General features: G+C 40.0%; 2 protein-coding genes across 3 annotated transcripts; one reads left to right on the top strand and one right to left on the bottom strand.

The window, feature by feature from the left end:
- The first annotated feature begins 468 nt into the window (after nt 1-468).
- Nucleotides 469-7,662, top strand: LOC108271233 (protein APCDD1). Its single transcript, XM_017478663.3, has 5 exons — nt 469-999; nt 1,912-2,089; nt 2,239-2,758; nt 5,595-5,916; nt 6,501-7,662. Exons 1-5 carry the CDS (start codon nt 942-944, stop codon nt 6,929-6,931), a joined length of 1,509 nt encoding a protein of 502 aa, XP_017334152.1. The 5' UTR covers nt 469-941; the 3' UTR covers nt 6,932-7,662.
- Nucleotides 7,364-19,868, bottom strand: vapa (VAMP (vesicle-associated membrane protein)-associated protein A). 2 transcript variants are annotated; one of them, XM_017496348.3, is made up of 7 exons: nt 19,666-19,868; nt 14,469-14,621; nt 11,150-11,253; nt 10,584-10,664; nt 9,331-9,522; nt 8,546-8,725; nt 7,364-8,372 (listed from the first exon to the last, which is right to left on the bottom strand). In XM_017496348.3, exons 1-7 carry the CDS (start codon nt 19,721-19,723, stop codon nt 8,211-8,213), a joined length of 930 nt encoding a protein of 309 aa, XP_017351837.1. In that variant the 5' UTR covers nt 19,724-19,868; the 3' UTR covers nt 7,364-8,210.
- Between the last annotated feature and the right edge of the window lie 2,451 nt (nt 19,869-22,319).

Here is a 22,319-nt window from a genome sequence, read left to right as displayed (position 1 = left end):
AGTATATTACTATTGTAGTAGTGTATGCATGTATTTTATCTGTCCTAACTACTTACATGAAGGCTTGAATTGGTTTTGAACCCTATTCCCTCTCCTCATTGCTTCCGCCCCCCTCTGGTATTTCACTAATGTTGTTTTCGCACCAATTTTTTTTCAGCGACCTTGTCCATAATTCACTGTTCTCATGGCTCTGAGAGAAGCTGTGCCACAGACAACAACTTGTCTGAGAGTTCATTGGTAACCCCCCCCGCCCCCCATTGTCAACACCAAAACACACTGATTTCATCTGCAACTATTTTTAGTCGACTTTAACGGGGGAAAGTATGGTTCATTTAAACGGAACTATATCTGAAAACACTGTCCGAGACAGACACCTTAGAAAACAACAGAACCTCGGTCACCTTCGAGATGACATAGTTCGCTGTTTTATTAGAAAGAGTTACGCGGGTTCAACTAACAGTTTTTTTTTATCCGGACTCAATCTGGCAACCCTGATGCAGCGGCGCGCGCCTGCGATGCTATTAGGTCCGCGCGCGCGTTAGATTTAAATAGTCGCTGTTAATCCTGGCTGTGGAAGCACGCGCTCATCCTCTACCGCTGCCTCTCAAACCTGGAGTTTTTATTTCTCTACAAGGCCTAAACTACAATCTGGGGGATGTGTGTCCGAGCCACAGGACGGTCATTGTCCCGCGTGTGGACGGGGTGTTTAATTTAAACCGCTTTCTCGCTCATTATGCTTGAATTGAAATATTTAAACGAGGGGAAATCTGTCGAGCGAAGTGCGCGCGCGCAATAAAAAGTTACCTGTACTGGAACAAGATCTTGTCGTTTATCCGGAACTTTGGGAGCTTCTTTGTTTTTTTTAATCTCTCTCTCTCTCTCTCTCTCTCTCTCTCTCTCTCTCTCTCTCTCTCTCTCTCTTTGGAAGACAAGTTCGAAGGATGTTTTTTTGCAACACGACGAACACGAGCACCATCCTCCTCCTCCTCCTGAGTGTTGGTGAGTGTGTTAATAGACTAAAACAGTAGTGAAAGCAGCTCTCATAAACTTTATACATCTATAATTAGGCGTCGGGTTCATTTGCATTCGATTTAACAGGATAAGTGATTATAGCGGGTGTGGAAAATCCATCGCGGTGTCACCGAGCTGTGTATAATTTGTACCTTTAATTATGGAGCAGAAAATTAGGTCTGGTTAATTCGATTTCAAAAGTTTCATTAATGCACGCGCGTTCAGGTTTAATTCAGCCATGTAATTAAGGGCAAAGTGCCAAGCAGGATAGTGCTATAGCTGTAGGTACATGCATAGGGATGCAGATAAGATTTGCCACACTGGTGGCTTAGAGCTTCTTTGGTTGATGTCTGAAATGACACGCTACACTGTACACCCTTCATGCAACCTGGAGAGAGAGAGAGAGAGTGAGTGAGTGAGTGAGTGTGAGTGTGTGTGTGTCTGCGTGTGTGTGTGTGTGTGTGTGCGTGCGTGCTGCATCCTCTGGGCTTACATGGTTTGGATTTTGCAAGAAAGTGGATTTCAGAAGTGCAAATTATTATAGTAAAATGAAAAAAAAAAAACCCAAACAATTTATGCACTACATTTACGGCATCTTGGCAGACACCCTTATCCAGAGCGACTTACATTTATATCATTTATACATCTGAGCAGTTTAGGGTTAAGGGACTGCTCAAGGGCCCAGCAGTGGCAGCTTGGCAGTGCTGGGGTTTGAAGGTCTTAACCACTGAGCTACCACCGCCCACTACCACTATATATACAGTATATTGTACTGGGTGTGGTTTCATGATCCTTTCCACGATATAGTGTTGCCTTATTGATGGCGCTTCAGAGCGAAACGTGTAGCTGAAATGATTTCCTGAGTTCCTTGTACATCACCACTCTGTCTCATGGCTGCAGGTTGGTGTGAGAAGTTGCCTCATAAATTGGTGAAATCCACACCAGTACAGCTGGAAAAGAGCTATGGGAAGCTCTACAAACACAATCAGTGTCATTACCTGCTCAAACACCTTCAAGATGGAGAGCAGATAAGTGTGCATATGCCTCCTGATATTGCTGGGCACTGGGTGTCTGAAAGGTACAGTCTCTGCTTCTGTCAAATCGCTCTTTCTTATGGAAATCTCGTATCACATTGTTCTTATTTTTAACTGAGCGGGACTCACTATGATGTTTGGGATTGCTTGATCGTGAGCTCTGAGTAACACTTTTCCCCAATCTCTTTTAAAGCTGTGAGGTGAGACCGGGACCCGAATTCCTCACTCGATCCTACCACTTCTTCTCAAACCACACCTTTCAGGCCCTTCAGTTCTATTACAGGGACAACCACTGCACAAAGCCAGGCTACACTCTCCTCATCGAAGGCAGTCTGCACCCCCGTCAGGCATCATGGCTTGTCCGTGGAGGCACGGAGTCGGACTACCAGCTGAGTCGAGTGCTACTGGTAAGCCACAGCCTGCCAGTGGCCAAAGATCTCCAGGTGAAACTAGAGATGACTTGTGGTCTGACCGAGCACCTGGAGCCGGAGCTCAGCTATGAGTTGTGGATAGAGGGCTCTGATCGTGACTGCACCCACGGGTTAGACTTCAGCGTGCAGGAGCTGCAGCTGCTACGCATGGAGAGGCGCTTTCGGCCCGACGAGCCTGACAGACAAGCGGAGGAGTTGTTTGTGGGGGACGTGCACACAGAGCACACTCAGAGGCGAAACCACAGGCCCATGAGCTACCAGCCCCCCCTACAGAACGTCAAGGTCAGTGCTTCACCTCAGCTTTTCTGCTTTTATAGGAGATCTAAAGTAAGTACCCTGCTTTTTTTTCCTGAAACTGGATCTCGCTCATTTCTGTGACACATACTTCCATCATCCATTGTGCAGACTGAACTGAGGAATAGGTTAGAATATACACTCACCATCCACTTTGATAGGAACATGTGCACATTCTTGTAGTTATATAATCAGCCAATCATGTGGCAGCAGCGCAAAAGGAAAAAAAAATCATGCAGATACAGGCCAAGCACTTCAGTAAATATTCACATCAAGTGAGGAAGTTTGATCTCTGTGACTTGTGGGTGCAGGTTTTCATTCCAACCAAGCAGAAGCCACACCCGAGTCTATTGAAAGCCAAGATCAACTGATTAAACAGGTGAAATCAGGTGTGGCTCCTGCTTGATTGGAATGAAAACCTGCACCCGCACCCGCCCTTTCCGGATCAGATTGTACACCCCCGCTGTAAATCCTCTGCACAAAGGATGTTTTTTGTTTTTCCGCACCATTCTGTGTAAACTCTACAGATTGCTGTGTGTGAAAATCCCAGGAGATCAGCACTTTCTGAAGTACTCAAAGCAGCCCATCTGCCAAGATCAACGTCACAGAGATCACACTTTTTCTTCATTCTGATGTTTGATGTGAACATTAACTGAAGCTCTTGACCTGTATCTGCATGGTTCTGTGCACTGCTGATTAGGTTAATGCATGACCTGTAGTGAGTGTACATTTGAACGTGAAAGTTTTCATTCCATTTCCATTGCTTTCTGGTTGACAAACAAAAATCATACCCCCTTTTTATGGATAGATTACCTTTTTTTTAATGAATTTTTATGCACTGGTTGCTCGGTTTTGGCTTAATCGTCTATCACTACCTTATAATTGTGTCCTTAAAAAAATAAGAGCTTAATTCGGTCATCTGAGGATTGAAGTTAATTAAAAGCTCCTCAGACATTAGCAGGGCCACATTCTTCACTCTTTCAGCACTTAAACCTAATCCTCCAAATATCATATAACCAGCAAAAGATACAGATGATGAACATCACATAGCAGAAGGTTGGTACAGCCCTGGAGAAGCAATGAGTCTGGATCCTTTAATAATGACAAACACGTTGTAGAGTTGTACAGCAAAACAGGCACTGATTCATACTGACATTTTCACAACACATGCTTTTTATGTCCAAGTAACTATCACTAGTAAGTAATAAATGGCTAAATGAAAATGAGTAACAGCACAATAAACCATATATTACAAAGGTCCCTTTGCCTATGAATATTAATAGGCTTCGTGGAGTAAGAACGATGTTGGCAGTCATGGCATTACCCCGTAGACTTTTCTGTCACATTGTGTGTGCAGTCAAGAGCAAAAGTACACACAAAACTTAAAAATAGATGAAATGTTTCACTGAAGCATGTTTAATTTATGAAGTGCAGTGTATGTTAAAGTCGACTATACACTTGATGTCGAACGTGATATAGAATTATGATTCATTCGTGTCAGTAAGGTCGCCCTCATCTTCCTGTGTGCTTTAGGTAGCTGTGACGGTCGTGTACACTCTGAGTGCATTATGCATTCATTGGCTTTCCCTTTCTCCAGTCGTGTAGGTTTGTTCTAGTGTTGCCATGATCTGACGTCAACCACTCCACTATTTCAAACAAGATTGATACAGAACAAATATCAGCATTTCCCCTGCCGTGTTAGTGTGATTTCAGCTGGTGTCAGAGCGTACCCATGCTGCTGATCCGCTTCTATCCCCTGTCTGCTTCAAAGGGAATGAGGAAATAGAGCTGCAAAGGGCATCATTCTGAATTCCAGCTCTGACTTGGTGCGTGCCTAAGGCGCTGTGGCAAGGCTAAGGGAAAACTACAGCCAGCCTTAAGAGGTGGAACGGGAGCTTTCGGCTGGATTAATGCCTTTCATGTGGGCGCTCTCACCCATCTACTCGCACACGCTTCTCTTCATTCTGATGGCTAGAGAAAGGCGTTATGAAAGCTGCAGCGTAGATGTGTAGTTAATGAATTCTAGTTTGAAGCTGAATAATTTATTAGGTGCGCGTTGAGTCATGGCAGTCGAGCGGTAGCAACTGATCAGAAGGTAACCTCTTGCTTGCAATAAATATTCTAGGTGTATATTAGCCTTAGCAAGTGAAGGACAGGCTTCGACACAAGACGGCGGATTGTAATTCCACTACTGCCGTGATTATTTAAGTAACTACATTACTCTAAGTGAGCCAAGGACAAGAATTCATCCACGCCTGTGAAACCGGTGAACTAAAATGCAGTTAATGTTGATTATTATTTATTTAAAATTCTCTTCAGAGCAGCAGAAAGACATGCACATGGCTTATAACGGAGTCTAAATGAAACGGATATAATAAAACTCTCATGCTCACACAACATTCTTCAAAAGACTTGCCTTTAGCCAAATCTCAGAAAGAGTGATGAAAGATCTTTTCTTTTAAATCATCAAACTTAGTGTTACTTCTTTGTTGTTTTGTTCTTGAAAATCATTTTATTGCTGTTGTTACTTATAAGGCGCTTTGTGTTGTAAACCCATGACTTATAACCACTAAGCCCTGCGTTTTCATGACGATGACTACTCGAGCACGAGTGCCTTCCTGGCTGGGAAAGACGGCAGGGTTTCTCTCCCCTGGAAGTGTAAGCGATGTACCATTGTGCCAGTCAGGCATTCTACAAGCCATATAGACTCAGGGAAGTTAGACTTCAAAACCTGTGTATGATTATTTTCCTAGTGCTGTTTTATAGTCGAGACATTTTCGAATCATAATTGACATGTCATCTGAATTCTTTCTCTCTCTTTCAGACTTATGATAATAGCTGTGTAGCATGTCAGATCATCTCTGTAGCAGATTTTCATCATCCACCAGTTCTGCCATCTCAGACTGATCACCCCCCGCATCTCTATGGTAACTGGGTCAGTAAGCGCTGTGAGGTGCGCCCAGGGGTGCTCTTCCTCACCCGTCATTTTGTATTCCACAAGGAGAGCAACATTTGGGAGGGCCACTATTACCACTACTCCGACCCAGTCTGCAGGCATCCCACATTCAGCATCTATGCTAAAGGACACTACAGCCCGGGCATTCCCTCCACTACAGTCATGGGAGGCACTGAATACACTTTCACAGGTACACTAAACCGCTTTAGAGCTCCCCGAGCAATAATTATTAAACAGGTAGTGGTATTAATGAGCAAGTGCGACTCAGATAAAGAAACAAATTGTGGCTTTTAAAAAAAATTTTTTACAGTGCAATTGTTTAATTCTTCAACTTTTATGTGTAAAGCTACCTAATAATTGTCCAGGGAATTGAACATGAACATAAATGTATAAGATATGAACAAATCTGGGTGCACGGTGGCTTTTTGGAGTTTGCATGTTCTCCCTGTGCTGCGGGGATTTCCTCCGGTTTCCTCCCCCAGTCAAAAGACATGCATGGTAGGCTGATTGGCATGTCCAAATTGTCCATAGTGTATGAATGGGTGTGGGTATGTGTATGTGAATGTGTCCCCTGCCTTGTGCCCCATGCTACCTGGGATAGGCTGCAGGTTCCCCCTGACCCTGTAGGATAACCAGTATAGAAAATGGATGGACAGATGGATGAACAGATCTTTTGCTTGCATGCACATCACCCTAAATTGCTGAATATCTGAAAACGTATAGCATTTAAAGATGAATTCATTATTAGAGATGAATTTTCTGTTCTTGTTACAGTGATCCAGATGAAGGTCACTCCCATGGACTTGGCCACTACATCCCTCCTGAATGTCTTCAGTGGGGATGAATGTGGAAAACAGGGCTCCTGGAAGCAAGGGGTCCAACAAGACGTGACCCCAACGTCAGGCTGTGCTGCCCTGGGCATCCGTCTGCCGCACACCGAATACGAGCTCTTCTACATGGGACGAGATTCGGCTGGACACCGCCTCCTCTTCAACGGACAGAGACCTACCAACGGCTCAAGCCCTGACCAGCCTCACAAGCGCGCTACATCCTACCAGCCACCGCTGATCCACTGCAGCGCAGGACAGAAAGGCATAGGAAAGGAGGGAGACCATCACTTCAGGCTTGGGAATGGATGCGACACACAGCCCCAGTACCTGGTATATGCCTTCATTCTCTTCACACTTGTCTTTTCTGTCATATAGGATCAGATGAGCAAGCGTTACCGTAATGATGTGCGTGCTCCCTTCCTGCTTATCACAGGAAAAAAACAACAACCATAGTGTGGAGAAACTGTCCTATATACAGATCCCAACCTCTTTAAATCATGGGACTAATTCATTGTGTTAACTAGTTGTCGAGTCTGTTGTGGAACTGCTTCAGCGACCTTTGTTTTTAAATGTTGTTGAAAGAAAGTTTGTGGTGTTTACCACCATCTTCTAAGTGGACTGTACATTTTAAAATAGATCATCATCATCTAATGTTTATGAAGTTGGTCAAGAGGAAAGCATGTATGTTAATTACACAGTAATAATAAAAGTTGGTCAGACATTTGTCACCCACTGCATGTATTGTATCAAAGTGTTCAGTTTTTCACTGAAAACACAGACAGACCTTAAGCATACACTGAAACCATGTTAGATATATTTTTTATTTATTTCATTTTAATTTCTCTTATTTCCCAGTGGCTCAATGTTAAATACCATATACAGTCAGAGTGGTCATGTTTCAGTTAACAGTTGCCTCACAAAGGAGTATATGTATAATTTGCATAAAGTAAATGCTAAGACTTAATGTAAGAGTAAGATGTGTGTGTGTCAGGTGACCGAGAGAAAAATAACGTACATGGAAGGAGGCACAGTCTCCCAGCTGATTTCTTCACATTCAAGAAAATAAAATGATTGTAAATCTGAAGCTCAGGTTCACTGTGAAGAGGCCAACCAGCAACACGCAGCATCTGTTTGTTTGTTTTTTTTTTTTCCTTTTGAATTTAAAATGTTCATAAAGGATTAGAATGACATGTACAAGACACTTAAAACATTCCAACACTTATTAATCCACATAAAGAAAGCAAGGACAATTCATTTTATTTATTCATCATAGATTTTTTTTTTTCTTTCAATATCATAAAGGTCTCTACACAGTGCCGGCTATTTGACTGCAATTGATGTATTAATAAATGTACAGTTAAATCTGTTCCACCCTTGGAAGGAAAAAGAAATACCCCTCACCACAAAAAAAAAACAACAAACAAACAAACGGAGAGACTTTGTTCTTCTCTTTTCTGAGTGTGTATGTGTACTAACCGTGTGAGATTGCAAAAAGGCAAGGCCTGTTTGAATGATTCTGTACACAGACGCATTTTTCCCCCGCCGCCTTAGGCCAGACTAGCACTGATGCGACGCTGAACGACAAGAACACACGCTTTGCCCCCTAAGGCCCAGAAGACACTGGAAGGAGCTGGGCAGAACACACGCATTTATCCTACAACACAAACTTCCCCAAGAAGAATCCAATGAAGATCGCCGCAATAACAACAAGCAGTGAGGGGAGCGATTTGGAACTGGTTTCCTTCCTCACCATGCCTGCCGTGTTTGAGACCACGTTTTCTGAGCGCTGGGCCTTCCTCATCCGCAGACCCTCATCCTAACAAATAGTAAAGGAAAATCATCCAAAGGAGAGTAACACCACCATTAATCACATCTGCTATTAACCACATGACTAGGTGTTTGTGTAACGAGCTTTCCGCTGTTCATATAATAAATGTTTTGTTCTATACAGTGCATAATGCCTCTCTGTTCTGTTCTTCATTCCCTTACCTTAAGTTGTCGGTTCTCATCTCCCAGTTTGCTCACTTCTGACTGCAGCCTCTTGCACTCCTCCACCACCTTTCTCATCTCTGGGTCCTCCAGAGCCAGGCTGCTGGGCTTGGCTGCTGATGTGTTGTCTGCCTTGGAGGAGTTGAGCATGGGGGCAGCTTTAGTCGGGTCTACGTCATTCTGTTTAGGACAAACGCAAAGAGCTTTATCCAGGAGAGAGTTTGTGTAAGACTAAGGAGCAAGTTTAACCGCAAAGTAACAACGCAAGTGTGACGAAAAACCAAGACTTCCCATGAATGTTCATTTGAGTGCGGTTTATCTGCCATAAGCTGCTCTGTCTATGCCGAGTGAAAGGCTGAAAAGGGAGGATTTAAACTGCCAATGATAAACGTTACTCTGTAACACTCAAACTGCTTGAGTTTTACTTATTTTTATCTGAACTGCTAATCACGTCATAAGTAATGCACAGACCAATTCTCGAGTCTCTTTTATTTCTAGAGAACTCAATATCCACAAGTTAGCTTCTAGATTTGAAAACCAAAGTGCTTTTTCGTAAATATATAACACAGGCCTACGGTGCTGCTCTGTAATTGTATTTATTTCTGTCCCAAAATGACAGGGAAAAAAAAAGACGTTCTAAATACTTCTTGTTCGCCTACTGTTTCAACTATAAATCATTTGAAATGTTGCTCACCCCCAAAAGATATTAAACTTCACCAAGCTGTGAATATTCTTTGTTTGCATCTCCTGCTCGTGAAATGCTGACATGGCTCCCTTTCACAAACCTGACTCTGTCTGTCCCACCCTGATCTTTGGCCTGGCCTGACACTGGGAAAGTCAAACACTTCTTGCTCATCAGTGAGGTTTCGGCTGCCTGCAGGTGTGCAGTAATCTCCAGGAGTGGAGGCTGAGCAGCTGCCCACACACTGCTGCATCCTGGGGGTTCTGAGCCCAGCTACAGGGCCACACATACCTGACTTTAAAGGACAGAGTAGAGGAGTATAGCTGCAACATGCAGAATAACTACAAACAGCTTCTTGTCTCACAGGGGATTGAACATTTTTGTTTATTTCACACGGGTCAGATCTGTGTAATGTTTTTGTGATGTATGTAAATTAAATTAATATATATTATATTATATTCTAGTAAGCAGAGAAAAATGTACATACAGAAGACTCCAGTCAAATGCGGTGAAAAGATTAAAAAGTTACAGGAACAGGATAAGAGAAGACAGGGCCTGAGGATGTCAAAGATGTGCTCGCAAACACGCAATGAATAATTTAATACAACACCATAGGGCTGGTAAAATGATAATCAACAATTTTTGCATGGTAAAAATCACGACTTCATCACAATTCAGCTAATTAGGGAACAAAATATTTTTGTTGCCCTGTGTTTTATAAAACTAAACCAAAACCGGTCTTTTTTTTTTTAAATAAATGTTGTAAATGACATACCTATTTTCCTTCAACTATATCGGTCTTATAACGAAATAAATAATCCATCAGAGTACACAACCAAACAGTTAGAATATACCATATGAATGGAGAGCTTGTTAAAAAGTAATACACTGGATTCAATTAAATAAATGGTATCAAGGTTCGTCACCTTATCTAAACTCATTAATATTGCACTTTATTGCAATTTGAAGATGATTTGCCAGATTAGTGCCTCTTCAGATCCACATCCAAGTTAAACCGTAGAGAATTACATTTTTAGAGCATGGATGATCAAGACTCTGCACGTTCACACAACTTTTTAAACTTCTAACTTTAAAGTGTGCCCTAATCCTAACCGGAGCTATATCTAACATTTAACAGACCAATACTGAGGACTACTGCATAATGTCAGATTTGAGACAGAGATTATAAATACATTTCTGTCTTACTCCCTTACTGGTCACAATATATTAGGGTTTAGCATGAAGGCAGGACAGCTAAAAGCTCAGCAACCCTCTCAGCTCATTCAGTATTCTACATGTCACCTCTCTGCTGGATACTCGAGCTGTTAAAGGAGGAGCGAGTACAGCACTACTCACCAGTTTCTCATTTTCTGAAGGGAGTTCAAAAACACATCTGAGCTTAGAGTCCATGAGGTCCTCAGGCTTTGCATCCTTCCACTGTGAGGATAGAAAGAAAATAAGATACACACGATGTGTGCTTAGTGCATTATTATTATTTCCTACATGTATAAATCCCAAACTTTTTTCCTACTGAATGACTGTTAGAAAGCAAAACGGTATTTGATGTAGTGATCCTTTGTGGTGGCACACTATTGAATAGTACACGTTATTTGAAGTAAGAACGAAGGCAAGCTAAATGAAAGGAACGAGCGGGACATGGAGGGAAGTGAAAAAGAAAAATAAACCCAGCTGCCTTGTTTGAAAAACATGATGTGTTTTGAATGTGCTATTTTCTACAGGTCAGCAAGACCGCCACAAGACCTGTGGGACAATCACTGCAGCAGGAAATACAGAGTGTAAGTTTATACTGCCCTCTGCTGGTGAACAATTTGAAAAGCCTTGCACCTCACAAAATAGAAAAACAAGTGAAGAAACAAAAAAAAAAGAAAAAAAAGAAAGAAAAAAAAAGGGAAAATGCTTACCACTGCTTCCAAGTCGGTTACGTTGGATGGTGCATAAATGGTCTGCACCATGAATTTATGTTTACTTTTTTCATTTGGGTCGTAGTCAAAAGGCTGCAGCATTACTGGAGTTAAAAAAAAAGAAACATACAAACAAACATTCGTGAACAGGACAGTCCAAGTAATCTGTAACATTATATGAATGATATAATCACACCTGGCAACTCATTTGAATACCCCCCCCCCCCCCAAAAAAAAAACAACAGTGCTTGTTTATTAAAGCTGTAAATTTCAAATTAGGCATAAAATAAAGGGACACAAAAATTGAAGACCATTTTGATATCTGTACATGTCAGTCCGATGGTGACATTTTAACCACCATGATTCGTAATTACAGTTGTGGTCACATTATCAGATATACTAATGGTGCAATGGGTTGCACATGGTGACTTAGTGGTTAGTATTGTTACTTCACATCTCTGGTGCACCTCTGTGCGCCCGTGCTTCAGGGGTTTCCTCTGGGTACGCCAGTTTCCTCCCCCAGTCCAAAGATTTGCATTGTAGGCTGATTGACAGTTCCAATTTTGTGTGTGTGTGTGTGTGTGTGCACACGCACACATGTATGTGCAATAGTGCCTTGCAATGAGTTGGCACCTCATCCAGGGTGCCCCAAGTCCTCCAGGCTCAGCTGTGACCCTATGTAGGATAAGCGTTACGGAAAATGGATGGATGGAATAATGTGTTGTGTGCTCCATTTAAGCCCCTTCTGAAAATCATATTAGTGTAAACATCAGTGTAATCAGTGAAACCCCTAATAGTGGAAAGGCTTCAAATTCTAACCATTTTCTCATGTGTATTTATTTGCAATATTGATCATGACACTTAATTCTTTAAAACATTTTAATCAATTATTTATTGCCTCAGTAGCCACCACTACACCCGTATGTTATTTAATATTTAATTTATTCATGTAAATTATGTGTATATGCGGTACACTGGGTTGGGATGTATGTATCTGAGAAGAAAACAAGCAGCTAGTGAACAGACTCTTGTTCACATACGGCCAGAACTAGTTCAGCTACTGTACTCAAATTGTTGCTATCAATGCTGTGTGACAGTTGTGTGAATCAGACATGGAACAATGTACGTCATTCCCGCCCCCAAAGCTACGCGCCTGTAAAGAAGAACGGTCCATTAGAGCAGATGAGGTAACAGCTTTAGGATATACTGAGTGACAGGACACACAGTTAACCATGTGTGTCTAATAGGGTTGTTACCATGTCACAGTTAGTCACGGTGAATGACGTCACCGGTGACTTTTTCAAAATACCGATTAAAATGTCTATTACCCTCTCCCCCTACTTTTTTTTTCACCCAATCAAGTTCCTTACTCCAGTGTTACTCATCCCTTTGTGTCTGGTTGTGATTCCCCCTAAATCACACTACAACAACCTCTATTTCTCATGACACGAACATACAGAATACCTTTGTACCTCTGCTGCCCCTCCTAGCATGTTCCTAACTTTATTACACACAATGGCTGTCAAAAGCATAGGACTACATGGCTTTATTGGTCCACTGTATTGGACACACACTTTAAAGTGTGCTATGTACAGCATGTAGCCGTGAGCTGAAATTGGTATATTCTGTGAATTTGGTATATAAGTGGTGAATTGAACTTGACACATAGGCAACTCAAGGTTATTGCATTCGCATCCTTAGTGGCTCGCAGGCAGGATTTATTGCATTGGGAATCTGCAAACCCATCTAAAGCAGCGCACTGGCTTCAGGATTTGATGTTATATTTGCACCTGGAAATGATGAAATATTCAATCAGAGTTTCACATAAATTTTCCTATGTCTGGCAACCCTTATTATTATATTTTTCTACCAAACGATCACTCCCTGGGGAGTAACGGGGTCTACTGATGTTAATTGTAATGTTCCAGGTACACCTCTCTACAGGGATGTCTACTTTGTTCCATTTATCTATTTATTTTATTCTTGTATATGTATAAGTGTAAGACTATTGATGCTCAGCAGTGGGGTGACCTCATTCAGCTCTGATGTCCTTGATTGTTCATTTAAAATATATATCACACACATACACAATGCACTCCACTAATATTGGCACCCTTGTTAAATATGAGCAAAGAAGGCTGTGAAAAATCATCTTTGTTGTTTAACCTTTTGATATTTTGTTTAAAAAAATTAACAAAAATACTCTGCTCTCATGGACAGCAAACAAAACACAGGTTTACCTAAAAATATATAAATTTTCAATATAGGTGTGCAACAATTATTGGCACCCTTTTCGTCAATACTTTGTGCTACCTCCATTTGCCAAGATAACAGCTCCTATAATGCCTGATGTTGGAGAATACATGGCAAGAATACATTTTATATATCCTAAATGATTATAACTTTTCAATTAATTTCTTTAAGGCAGTCTGTTCTGGGTTCGGAAGATTAACAATGTATAACGTATTATCTCTGTACCAACAATTACATTTGTTTTTGCAAATAAAAATAATTAATTTAAAACAACACGGCATTGCTCACCATAACTAAACAAACTACTATCTATTTTTGACCAAGCAGCTCTGCACACATCTGCGCTAGTTAAGATATTTTTTGGCTCAGTGTACCTCGTTTCCTCGCAGTCACTCTCTCACAAAGTGACTAAACGAACAACGGGCCACGTTTATCAAGTTGAGTACGAATGTATTTATTCCTAAATCATTCGTACAGGTTTTACCCAAGACATTCGGTATTCATGAAAATCCCATCGTTTCAGAAAATCCTTCAAAATACACGTGTGTAAATTTACTCATAAGAAGACTAATGTAAACCTTGACTCGATCGACTTCATGACATAACTTGCATGAATTATTGCACTTTAATATATAATATATACTGTCGACTTTAAATTGCTTATTTTTATTTCAATTGTTTTGTATTCTCTATCAAAAACACATCTTCATGCTAGTTCACTTAAGCCAGGGACTAAAAGTACCTTTGAGAAAATGTTGTCCAGTCACACTTTGGTTTGGCTCACGCAAACATTTCCACACATCTTTATTAAAGATTGATAATTGAGGCCCGATGTAGGAGACTTTACAGAAAAATCATAAAAATTATTACTGGATTTATTCTTTTTTTTCTGTTACTATATACAATGCTGTGCAAAGGGACTTTTCCTCACACTTTTCTTTTAATTGTACCACAGTCTTGTTTTTAAATGATTAATACGGTGATATTTTTAGACTATGTAGTCATACCGTGAAACTTTCAAGCCGTAACAGCCCAAGTGTCTGTAAGATGTCTGTACATGTCTCACCAGAGATAATGACTGAGGAACCGGGATCAATGGAGCCACTGTTAGGCCGAACGCAGTAGCGACGTGGTGCGGTTGTCTTCACCTTGAAGCATACTTTTTTGTCGGACGGGTTTCGGAGCTTGAGGTTGGTGGTCACGACATCTGTGAACGGGCCTGTGAGTAAAAACATTTTTAGTCAATTTGATTGACTTGAAAGTACTCGAACATGAAGAAGGTTCTCGAGCTCTTTCAACAATACATATCACAGTACACAGGTTTGCGGATAGTTTCAGCATTTTAAAACATACTATGGAAAAATGTTTTCAGATGGCATTTCACAAATAAATGACATTTAGAAGGAAAGTACTGCTTATAGCCACCAATATCGACTTTACCTTGTTGCCAATCCCTATTTTCTACATGTCTCAACACAAAGCATTTAGCTATAACAGCTACTATCTGCCTAGCTCAATTGCTCAGGTTCATTAACATTAGTGTCTTGGGCAATAAAATCTGTAAAGAGCATCAGAGGGAACATTAGGGACACCCAGTCCTAGGAAGCAACAAGGTTTAGATACAGTGCTGTGAAAACAGTATTTCTTCTGTTTTTGTGTACATCTCATACTTAATTGTTTCAGAAATTAAAACGAAATCTAAGATAAAACAAAGGCAACCTGTTTAAATAGAAAATACAGTTTTTAAATGATAATGTTTTTTATTGAAGCAAAAACATCCAATACCAGCTGGGCCTGTGTGAAAATGTATTTGCCCCCATAGTTACTAATTCCTCAAATCTATGAAACTGCATTCATAATGGGGTTCAGCTGAACTAGACACAACCTGATTACTGCAAACCCTGTTCAATCACATCAACACTTAAATAGAACTTTTTCAACAGCATTAAGTTGGTTAAAAGGTCTTACCCAGTAACACACTATGCCAAACTTGAAAGAAATTCCAGAAATGATGAGGCAGAACATGATTGAAATACATCAGTCTGGGAAGGGTTACAAAGCTATTTCAAAGGCTCTGGGGCTCCAAAGAACCACAGTGAGAGCCATTATCTCCAAATGGAAAAACACGGCAAAGTAGCGAACCTTCCCAGAAGTGGCCAACCTTCCAAAATTCCTCCAAGAATTTTTATCCTACAGCAACTACTCGTCCAGCAAGTCACAAAAGAGCCAAGGACAACATCAAAGGACCTATAGGCCTCTCTTGCATTAATAAAGGTATCAAAAAGACAGTGGGCAAATCTATGTAAGAGTGACGATCTGAAAACCACTGCTAACCCAGAAGAACATTAAGGCTTGTCTGAATTTTGTCAAAACACTTGATGATCCTCAAACTTTTTGGGAGAATGTTCTGTGGACTGATTAGTCGAAAGTGGAACTGTTTGGAAGACAGGGGCGCACATCTGGCATAAACCAAACCCAGAATTACACAACAATACCTACAGTCAAGCATAGTGGTGGAAGTGTGATATTGCAGGGATGCTTTGCTGCTTCAGGGTCTGGGAAACTTGCAATAATTGAGGGAAACCTGAATTCTGCTCTACCAGAAAATCCTAATGGAGAATATCCGGTCTTCAGTATGTAAGCTGAAACTCAAGTGCAACTGGATTATACAGCAAGACAATGATCCAAAACATAGGAGTAAGTCCTACTCCTAGAAGTAAGTGAAAGACTGATCTCCAGTTATCGGAAGCGTTTGGTTGCAGTATTGCTGCTAAAGGTGGCACAAACAGATTTTAAGTTTAAGGGGGCTATTAGTTTTTCCACACTTGTGATGGGTGTTGGATAACTTTTTTTTTTTTTTTTGCTTCAATTAAAAAAAAAAAAAATTGTATTGTGTGTTTACTCAAGTTGCCTTTGTTTTACGTTGTATTTCGTTTGAAGATCTAAAACTATTTAGTATCAGATGTACACAAAAACAGAAGATTTTCTACAGGGTGTCCCACAAGTCTCCATACACTGGAGAAATTAACACTTTTTGGCAAAACGTCTTCCAAAATTTATCAGGAAAATTCATGCACTTTAACAAGAAACACGTAAAAGAGCATGTCACACACACACACACACACACACGACACTGCTGTCAATGCCAAACTTCAAATTCAAAAAGACTGGAAGTGTTGCGGATCAACCGAGAAGTAGACGTCCACGAACATCCACTGATGAAGGCACAGCCACGTCGGTGCTGGCGTACATAGTCCCCTATGTATGGAGACATTTGGGACATCATGTATGTTACTTAATATGAGAAAAATGCTGATCGCGTAGCAGTTGCATAAGCACACATACGTATAATGAAGGGGAAGTATATTACCACCATTCAACTTTGAAAGAGAGATTTTTCGTTGCTTTTGGAAAACAAGAAGTATATTTGTATAGCCCGTCTATACAAGTATATTTCTTGGGTCCTTGTCCCCAAACTTTCATCTGAATTGACTAGCTGCTCATTATCTTATATGTTCTCCAAAGGTTGCTGGCTCTCCGTTATTTCTGTCAGCTGGTCATTGACTTTATTTGAAGGTAATCCACCAACCCTAAACTTCTTCCTCAATCATCAGCATTATATTCACTACAAACTGATGACCAGGCTTCTGCAACTGATGTGTACTTTTAAGCTTTAATGATGGGAGTAGCATTAAAATTGTAGTTAGGATCAAGCTGACATTTTTTTTTATACTTGACCAATTAGTATCAACAAGCTTATTCCAAGAATAAGGCTGAGCAATACAAAAATATATCGACACTGTGATATAATACAATCATGATCCATGTGATTTAAAGCATCATCACGTCTATCACGTCTGCTCTGTTATAACTCCTGTGTTACTCTAATATTAATGACTTCTTGTACCAACTGTTTATTTTTCTCTCCTTTTCTTTGTGAAATGATTCAGTTTTTGTAAACGCTGGACGAAGACCTGTGAACCTACGGTGAACCTTGACAAATCCATAGCATAATTATATACTGTAATAAATTGTGAAGTACTGTGATACCAAACTATCGCCATATCACCTACCCGTAGATTTTAGACCATACAACTAGAACACATGGAAACCACTGGCCCAAATGTATACTGCACTAGAAGTGGGTGATATGACAAAAACATCTTATAACAATATTCTACAAGACAATACTCAATACCACACACGATATGCATCACAAAATATATGTCTGCTAATCAAGTAGCATAAAAATCGTAGTGTTGCATTTTTTAAAAATGTCTGCTGATACTTTATTTAATATCTACTAAAATTATTTGTATTTTCTTTTTTTTTTTTACATTTATAAATAAATAGCACTTTATTTATATATTTAAAAAAGAAAAATGTGTTACAAAATTTATGACCAAATCAGTTTTCAATCAGCTTGCAATTATTATTTTTTTAATGAATGACATGATATTACGAGATATGCAACATCTCAGACAAATATAAATACAGTGACATCATTTATCACGATATCAATACTGTATGGTCATATCGCCAAGCCCTATACACTGTCCAGTTATCAGGATGGAGTAGATGTTACGGTTCAGAAGACTTTGTGGTTTTAACGCATTATATACACAGAAAACTCTCTGGAGATTGAATGGTAGATAGCTGGGCTACACAGGAATGCCCTGAAACACTACAGCTAGCTGTATTTCAGTCTGATTGATCCAATTAGGCCACGTTACACCTGTACACCTGCCTTGTAGCTACACACACTGACCATTTAATCAGGTAAGATGCAGCCCGTGTATCCGTCAATACAAAGGGACCACCACAGACCAGACGTTATTATTTGTTGGAATTGTAAACATGGTGTATACTTACTTGCCACTTTATTAGACTTATTTATTAGACTTTATTTTCTACCTTGTTGTGTATACTCAGCGACTCTGGCTCTTTTTTTTGTACACGGTGTGTTAATCATCCTCTATTCCTGGACTGCTGCTGGTTAGTGGACTGTTCTCCAGCTCTCGGGCAACCTGGACAGTTCTCCATGTACCCCAGTAAGATATGTTACAATCCCACTATCAGGTCAGAGCAGTGAAGCGTCTAAATTATATCTGGTCACAGGTGGTCTGTAACGGATCAATGACTCGGGCTGTGCCTTAAAGTATCGTCCATGATATACCGGTACAATGATAAGAACTTGCGATATTATTGACAATCTAGTGGTTGATGTGTTAACACCTCACAACGTGGCGTACGGTAGGAGGAGAACCAGCACGACGGAGGTTAGATTATGAATCCTGTACTTCATGAAATACTGCATAGCAAGTTTGCATTTCCACTGGCATTTTAATTTGTGAGTAAAATTCATATTCGATGGAAACTTAAAAAATACCATGAAATATCGTGATATAGTTTTAAGTCTATATCGCCCATCCCTCGCAATGACACATGCACAGCAACAGTTCACTGCTACAGTGCACCTGTATGGCAGGTGTACCTGACAGATGGATCAAAGTCTGTCTCATTCCTTAACCCAATGGTAACCAAGATGGCACACTCATGTGCTGTCCAATAACTAAATCATCTAGCACCATGACTGACTTCCTGGAGTGATCTCAGTTCCTCAAAGCCATGTGAGCATCGTCACTAATGTGAATCAAAACTAGTGTACATAAAGCTCGTGAATGAAAAACTTCCCAGGTAACTAGCTACTTTCTAGCCTGCTAGCTACGTTTCCTCTCTCTCTCTTTTTTTTGCTACTTAGCTAGCTAGCATGGAGAGTAATAGGCCACAGCAATCCCCACTACTAGCATTACGTTCGCCAGGAAATGAGCCAAGAGGTTTATAATGACATTTAGCTCTGAGCAAAACCTCAAGAGTTAACTTATCCTGTATAATTCCTCCACAACGCGGCAACTGAGTGAACAGACTTAACGCAAATTCCGCTAAACTGCCATTTTGGCAGCACTGCTCAAGCTCAAATAAACTGCTAAAGTGATATCTGTTGTTATTTTTATTACAGGCCTAGAAATCCTCGTCCCTTTCATTCAAAATGGCGGCAGTGTATATGAGGTATACGCGGGCTTTAGCTACATTTATCGCCGGGCGAGACGCCGGAGTTCCCGTTAGTTAGCTCGTTAGCCATCTTTAGCTAACATCACAAAAACCTGAATTAGGTTAGCTAACTAGCTAGCTCTGTAATCCGCTGACAAGCAAGCGGCTACCTGACTCCATATAGAGAAGAGCAACGTATGGAGTTTTTTTACCTTTGAATTTCAGATCAGACGGCGGGTCGAGAATTAATATTTGCTCTAGTTTGGACATGTTGTCTAAGCAGTGATGTTTTCCCGCAGCCAAGAGGAATAGACGGCGTGGCTGTAGCTTAGCTCTGGGCTCTCTGAATATTCACCTAAACACCAGTGAATCTCACTGAGTCACACACACACACACACACAGGGGCGGGAGCGCGCGCGCGGGCACGAGACCGGCGGCGCGCGTTGCGTTGGGTTTCGTGTGCCCGTGGCACCTAGTTATTCTTCTTAAAGGTTTGTTTTGTTTTCCTTTTAAAGTAGGAGAAAGTTGTTTAATACAAATCCTTCGTACTGGACTTTCTTCTTGGTAGTCGGGGGGTTAAATAAATAAATATGGAGAATTTCTTGATAGGTATATTCAGTATCCGCTAGAGTAAAATTATCTGAAAATATTGTTTGTTTTTCCCCCTCACACCAGAATATTCCACATTTTCTTCAAGAGGTGATGAAATATCAAAAATACACTCAACGTCTCTGTCAAGAAAGAAAGACAGAAAACTCTTCCTTTTCTGTTATGCTTGCTTTCCTTAGTTTTATTTTCAAAAGAACAAGGGCCTTGTTCCTCTTTGACAGTCAAATAAGCATATTGGACTATTGCTTCATAAATAGAAGATAATAAGAAAACTATCGTTCAAAATGCATTATTGGAAAAAAAAAATGATTATTTGAAAAATATTATAAAGAAAGAAGCCAATTTCTGCCAGACCTTTATCACTGTTGTTATAATGTGATGTTATGCAGTAAAACAGCGTACTAATTTGTAATTACCGTGTAAATATTTAACTATCGTTTTATTAAGCTAAAACAAACACCACGTTAATCTGCAATTAATCATTACAATATGCAAATCAAGGATCATAGTGTATTTATTCATTTATTTCTTAATTTCTGTATTTCCTCTCCCTTATCATTTAAATATGCACACTTCCTTATTCCCAGTTGTTGGTTGATATTAGACTTTACTTGCCTTGCTCGAACACTGTCTCTCTGAATAGTCTAGAATATGTCATTTAAAAATAATGCTCAAATCTACAAAAATTTATATAGAAATCATTTAAAATACAAAATGTGAAGCAAAATCTTTGCTATAAATTTGTTGATGCTTGGACTGATATAAGAGTTTGGAAATGAAACCCACAGGCATAAAACCCACAATATCTTGATTTATATTTGCTTTGGATAGCATATTGATTATCTTGATTTGATTTTGCACTTGCTGTGACACTAAAACTAAAAAAGAAATTTCAAACTTCAAAGCAGCTGAGGTTAAACTCTTCACATAACAGAGCCAGACAATTTGTGTATGTATATTTCACTGAACACTCAACATAGGTATGTCTATGAAGCCTTAAATCTTTCTGACCTACTTGTTTGCTTTTTAAATAATTAACAATACTTAAATTTATGATACTTAATAATATACAAATAATATCACACTGAACACTTTTTTTCCACTTCTGTAGTATCACCATGTCCAAAAGGTGAGATGTGAGATGTGTTATTGAAAACAACTGTTTTAAATAATGTCTGATTTCTTCTCTTGATTGTTGTGCTTGAATGGGAAAAAAGTCACCCCCTTATAAACAAACAAACAAATAAAGGACAAATTAATTATTGACTAATATAATACAATATAATTATACAAAATCACACCTGCTGCACTCATGACTATGGCGTAATCACAGCCATGCTGATATTCAGTACAACAGCATTCTTGCACGTGTGATATTCCTTAAACATAATTAAATATATTGAGGGATTTGATTACCTTCTTCACCCTGTGTGTTTAGAGTTTGCATGTTCTCCCTGTGCTTTGGGGTTTTCCTCCTTGGTACTCCGGGTTCCTCTCACAGTCCAAAGAAATGTGTTGTAGGCTGATTGGCATTTCCAAATATTACGTAGTGTGTCAATGTGTGTGCGTTTGTGCCCTAGATGGGTTGGCACTCCGTTCAGGGTGTCCCCTGCCTCGTGCCCTGAGTTTCTTGGGATAGGCTCCAGGCTCCCCCGTGACCCTGTGTAGGATAAATGGTATGGAAAATGGATGGATGGATAATAATAATTCTAAAGAAATATCAGACCGAACGTAATACAAAAAAAATTACATCGAAATAATATCTAATTAATTATTAAATATATAAACTACAGTAAGAGTCTTAAGTAGATCACAAATTAAATCATAGATTTAAAAATGTAATACATCTACATACTTTCAAAAGTACATAACGATTAATCTAAAAATAAAATACATAAATGAATAAATATATGAATAAAAATGTTGAAAATAATAAATTAAGAAATCATAAATACACACATACATTTAATAATATATAAGTAGCATTATATTATTAATGTACTTTTTTTTATCTGGTCCTGGTCGAAATGTTTGCGCATGCGCCGTGCACATCACGCGGGGCCATACAGATACGCTCAAGCGCCTTGCATATCACGCTGGGCCATACAGATACGCGCATGCGCTGTGCACATCACGCGGGGCCAAACAGATACGCGCATGCGCCGTGCACATTACGCGGGGCCAAACAGATACGCGCATGAGCCGTGCACATCACGCGGGGCCAAACAGATACGCGCATGAGCCGTGCACATCACGC

This window comes from Ictalurus punctatus, chromosome 1 (genome assembly GCF_001660625.3).
Source record: "Ictalurus punctatus breed USDA103 chromosome 1, Coco_2.0, whole genome shotgun sequence".
Taxonomy (NCBI): domain Eukaryota; kingdom Metazoa; phylum Chordata; class Actinopteri; order Siluriformes; family Ictaluridae; genus Ictalurus; species Ictalurus punctatus.
This window is presented reverse-complemented; position numbering and strand designations above follow the sequence as displayed.

What these genes read in the sequence shown, in the direction of transcription:
- LOC108271233 (XM_017478663.3), top strand. Translation starts at nt 942, where the DNA reads ATGTTTTTTTGCAACACGACGAACACGAGCACCATCCTCCTCCTCCTC. An exon ending in CCTCCTCCTCCTGAGTGTTG is followed by an intron (nt 1,000 to 1,911) that starts GTGAGTGTGTTA and finishes TCATGGCTGCAG; the next exon opens with GTTGGTGTGAGAAGTTGCCT. An exon ending in GGGCACTGGGTGTCTGAAAG is followed by an intron (nt 2,090 to 2,238) that starts GTACAGTCTCTG and finishes TCTCTTTTAAAG; the next exon opens with CTGTGAGGTGAGACCGGGAC.
- vapa (XM_017496348.3), bottom strand. Translation starts at nt 19,723, where the DNA reads ATGTCCAAACTAGAGCAAATATTAATTCTCGACCCGCCGTCTGATCTG. An exon ending in GTCTGATCTGAAATTCAAAG is followed by an intron (nt 14,622 to 19,665) that starts GTAAAAAAACTC and finishes TTTTACTCACAG; the next exon opens with GCCCGTTCACAGATGTCGTG. An exon ending in TAACCGACTTGGAAGCAGTG is followed by an intron (nt 10,665 to 11,149) that starts GTAAGCATTTTC and finishes CTATCCTCACAG; the next exon opens with TGGAAGGATGCAAAGCCTGA.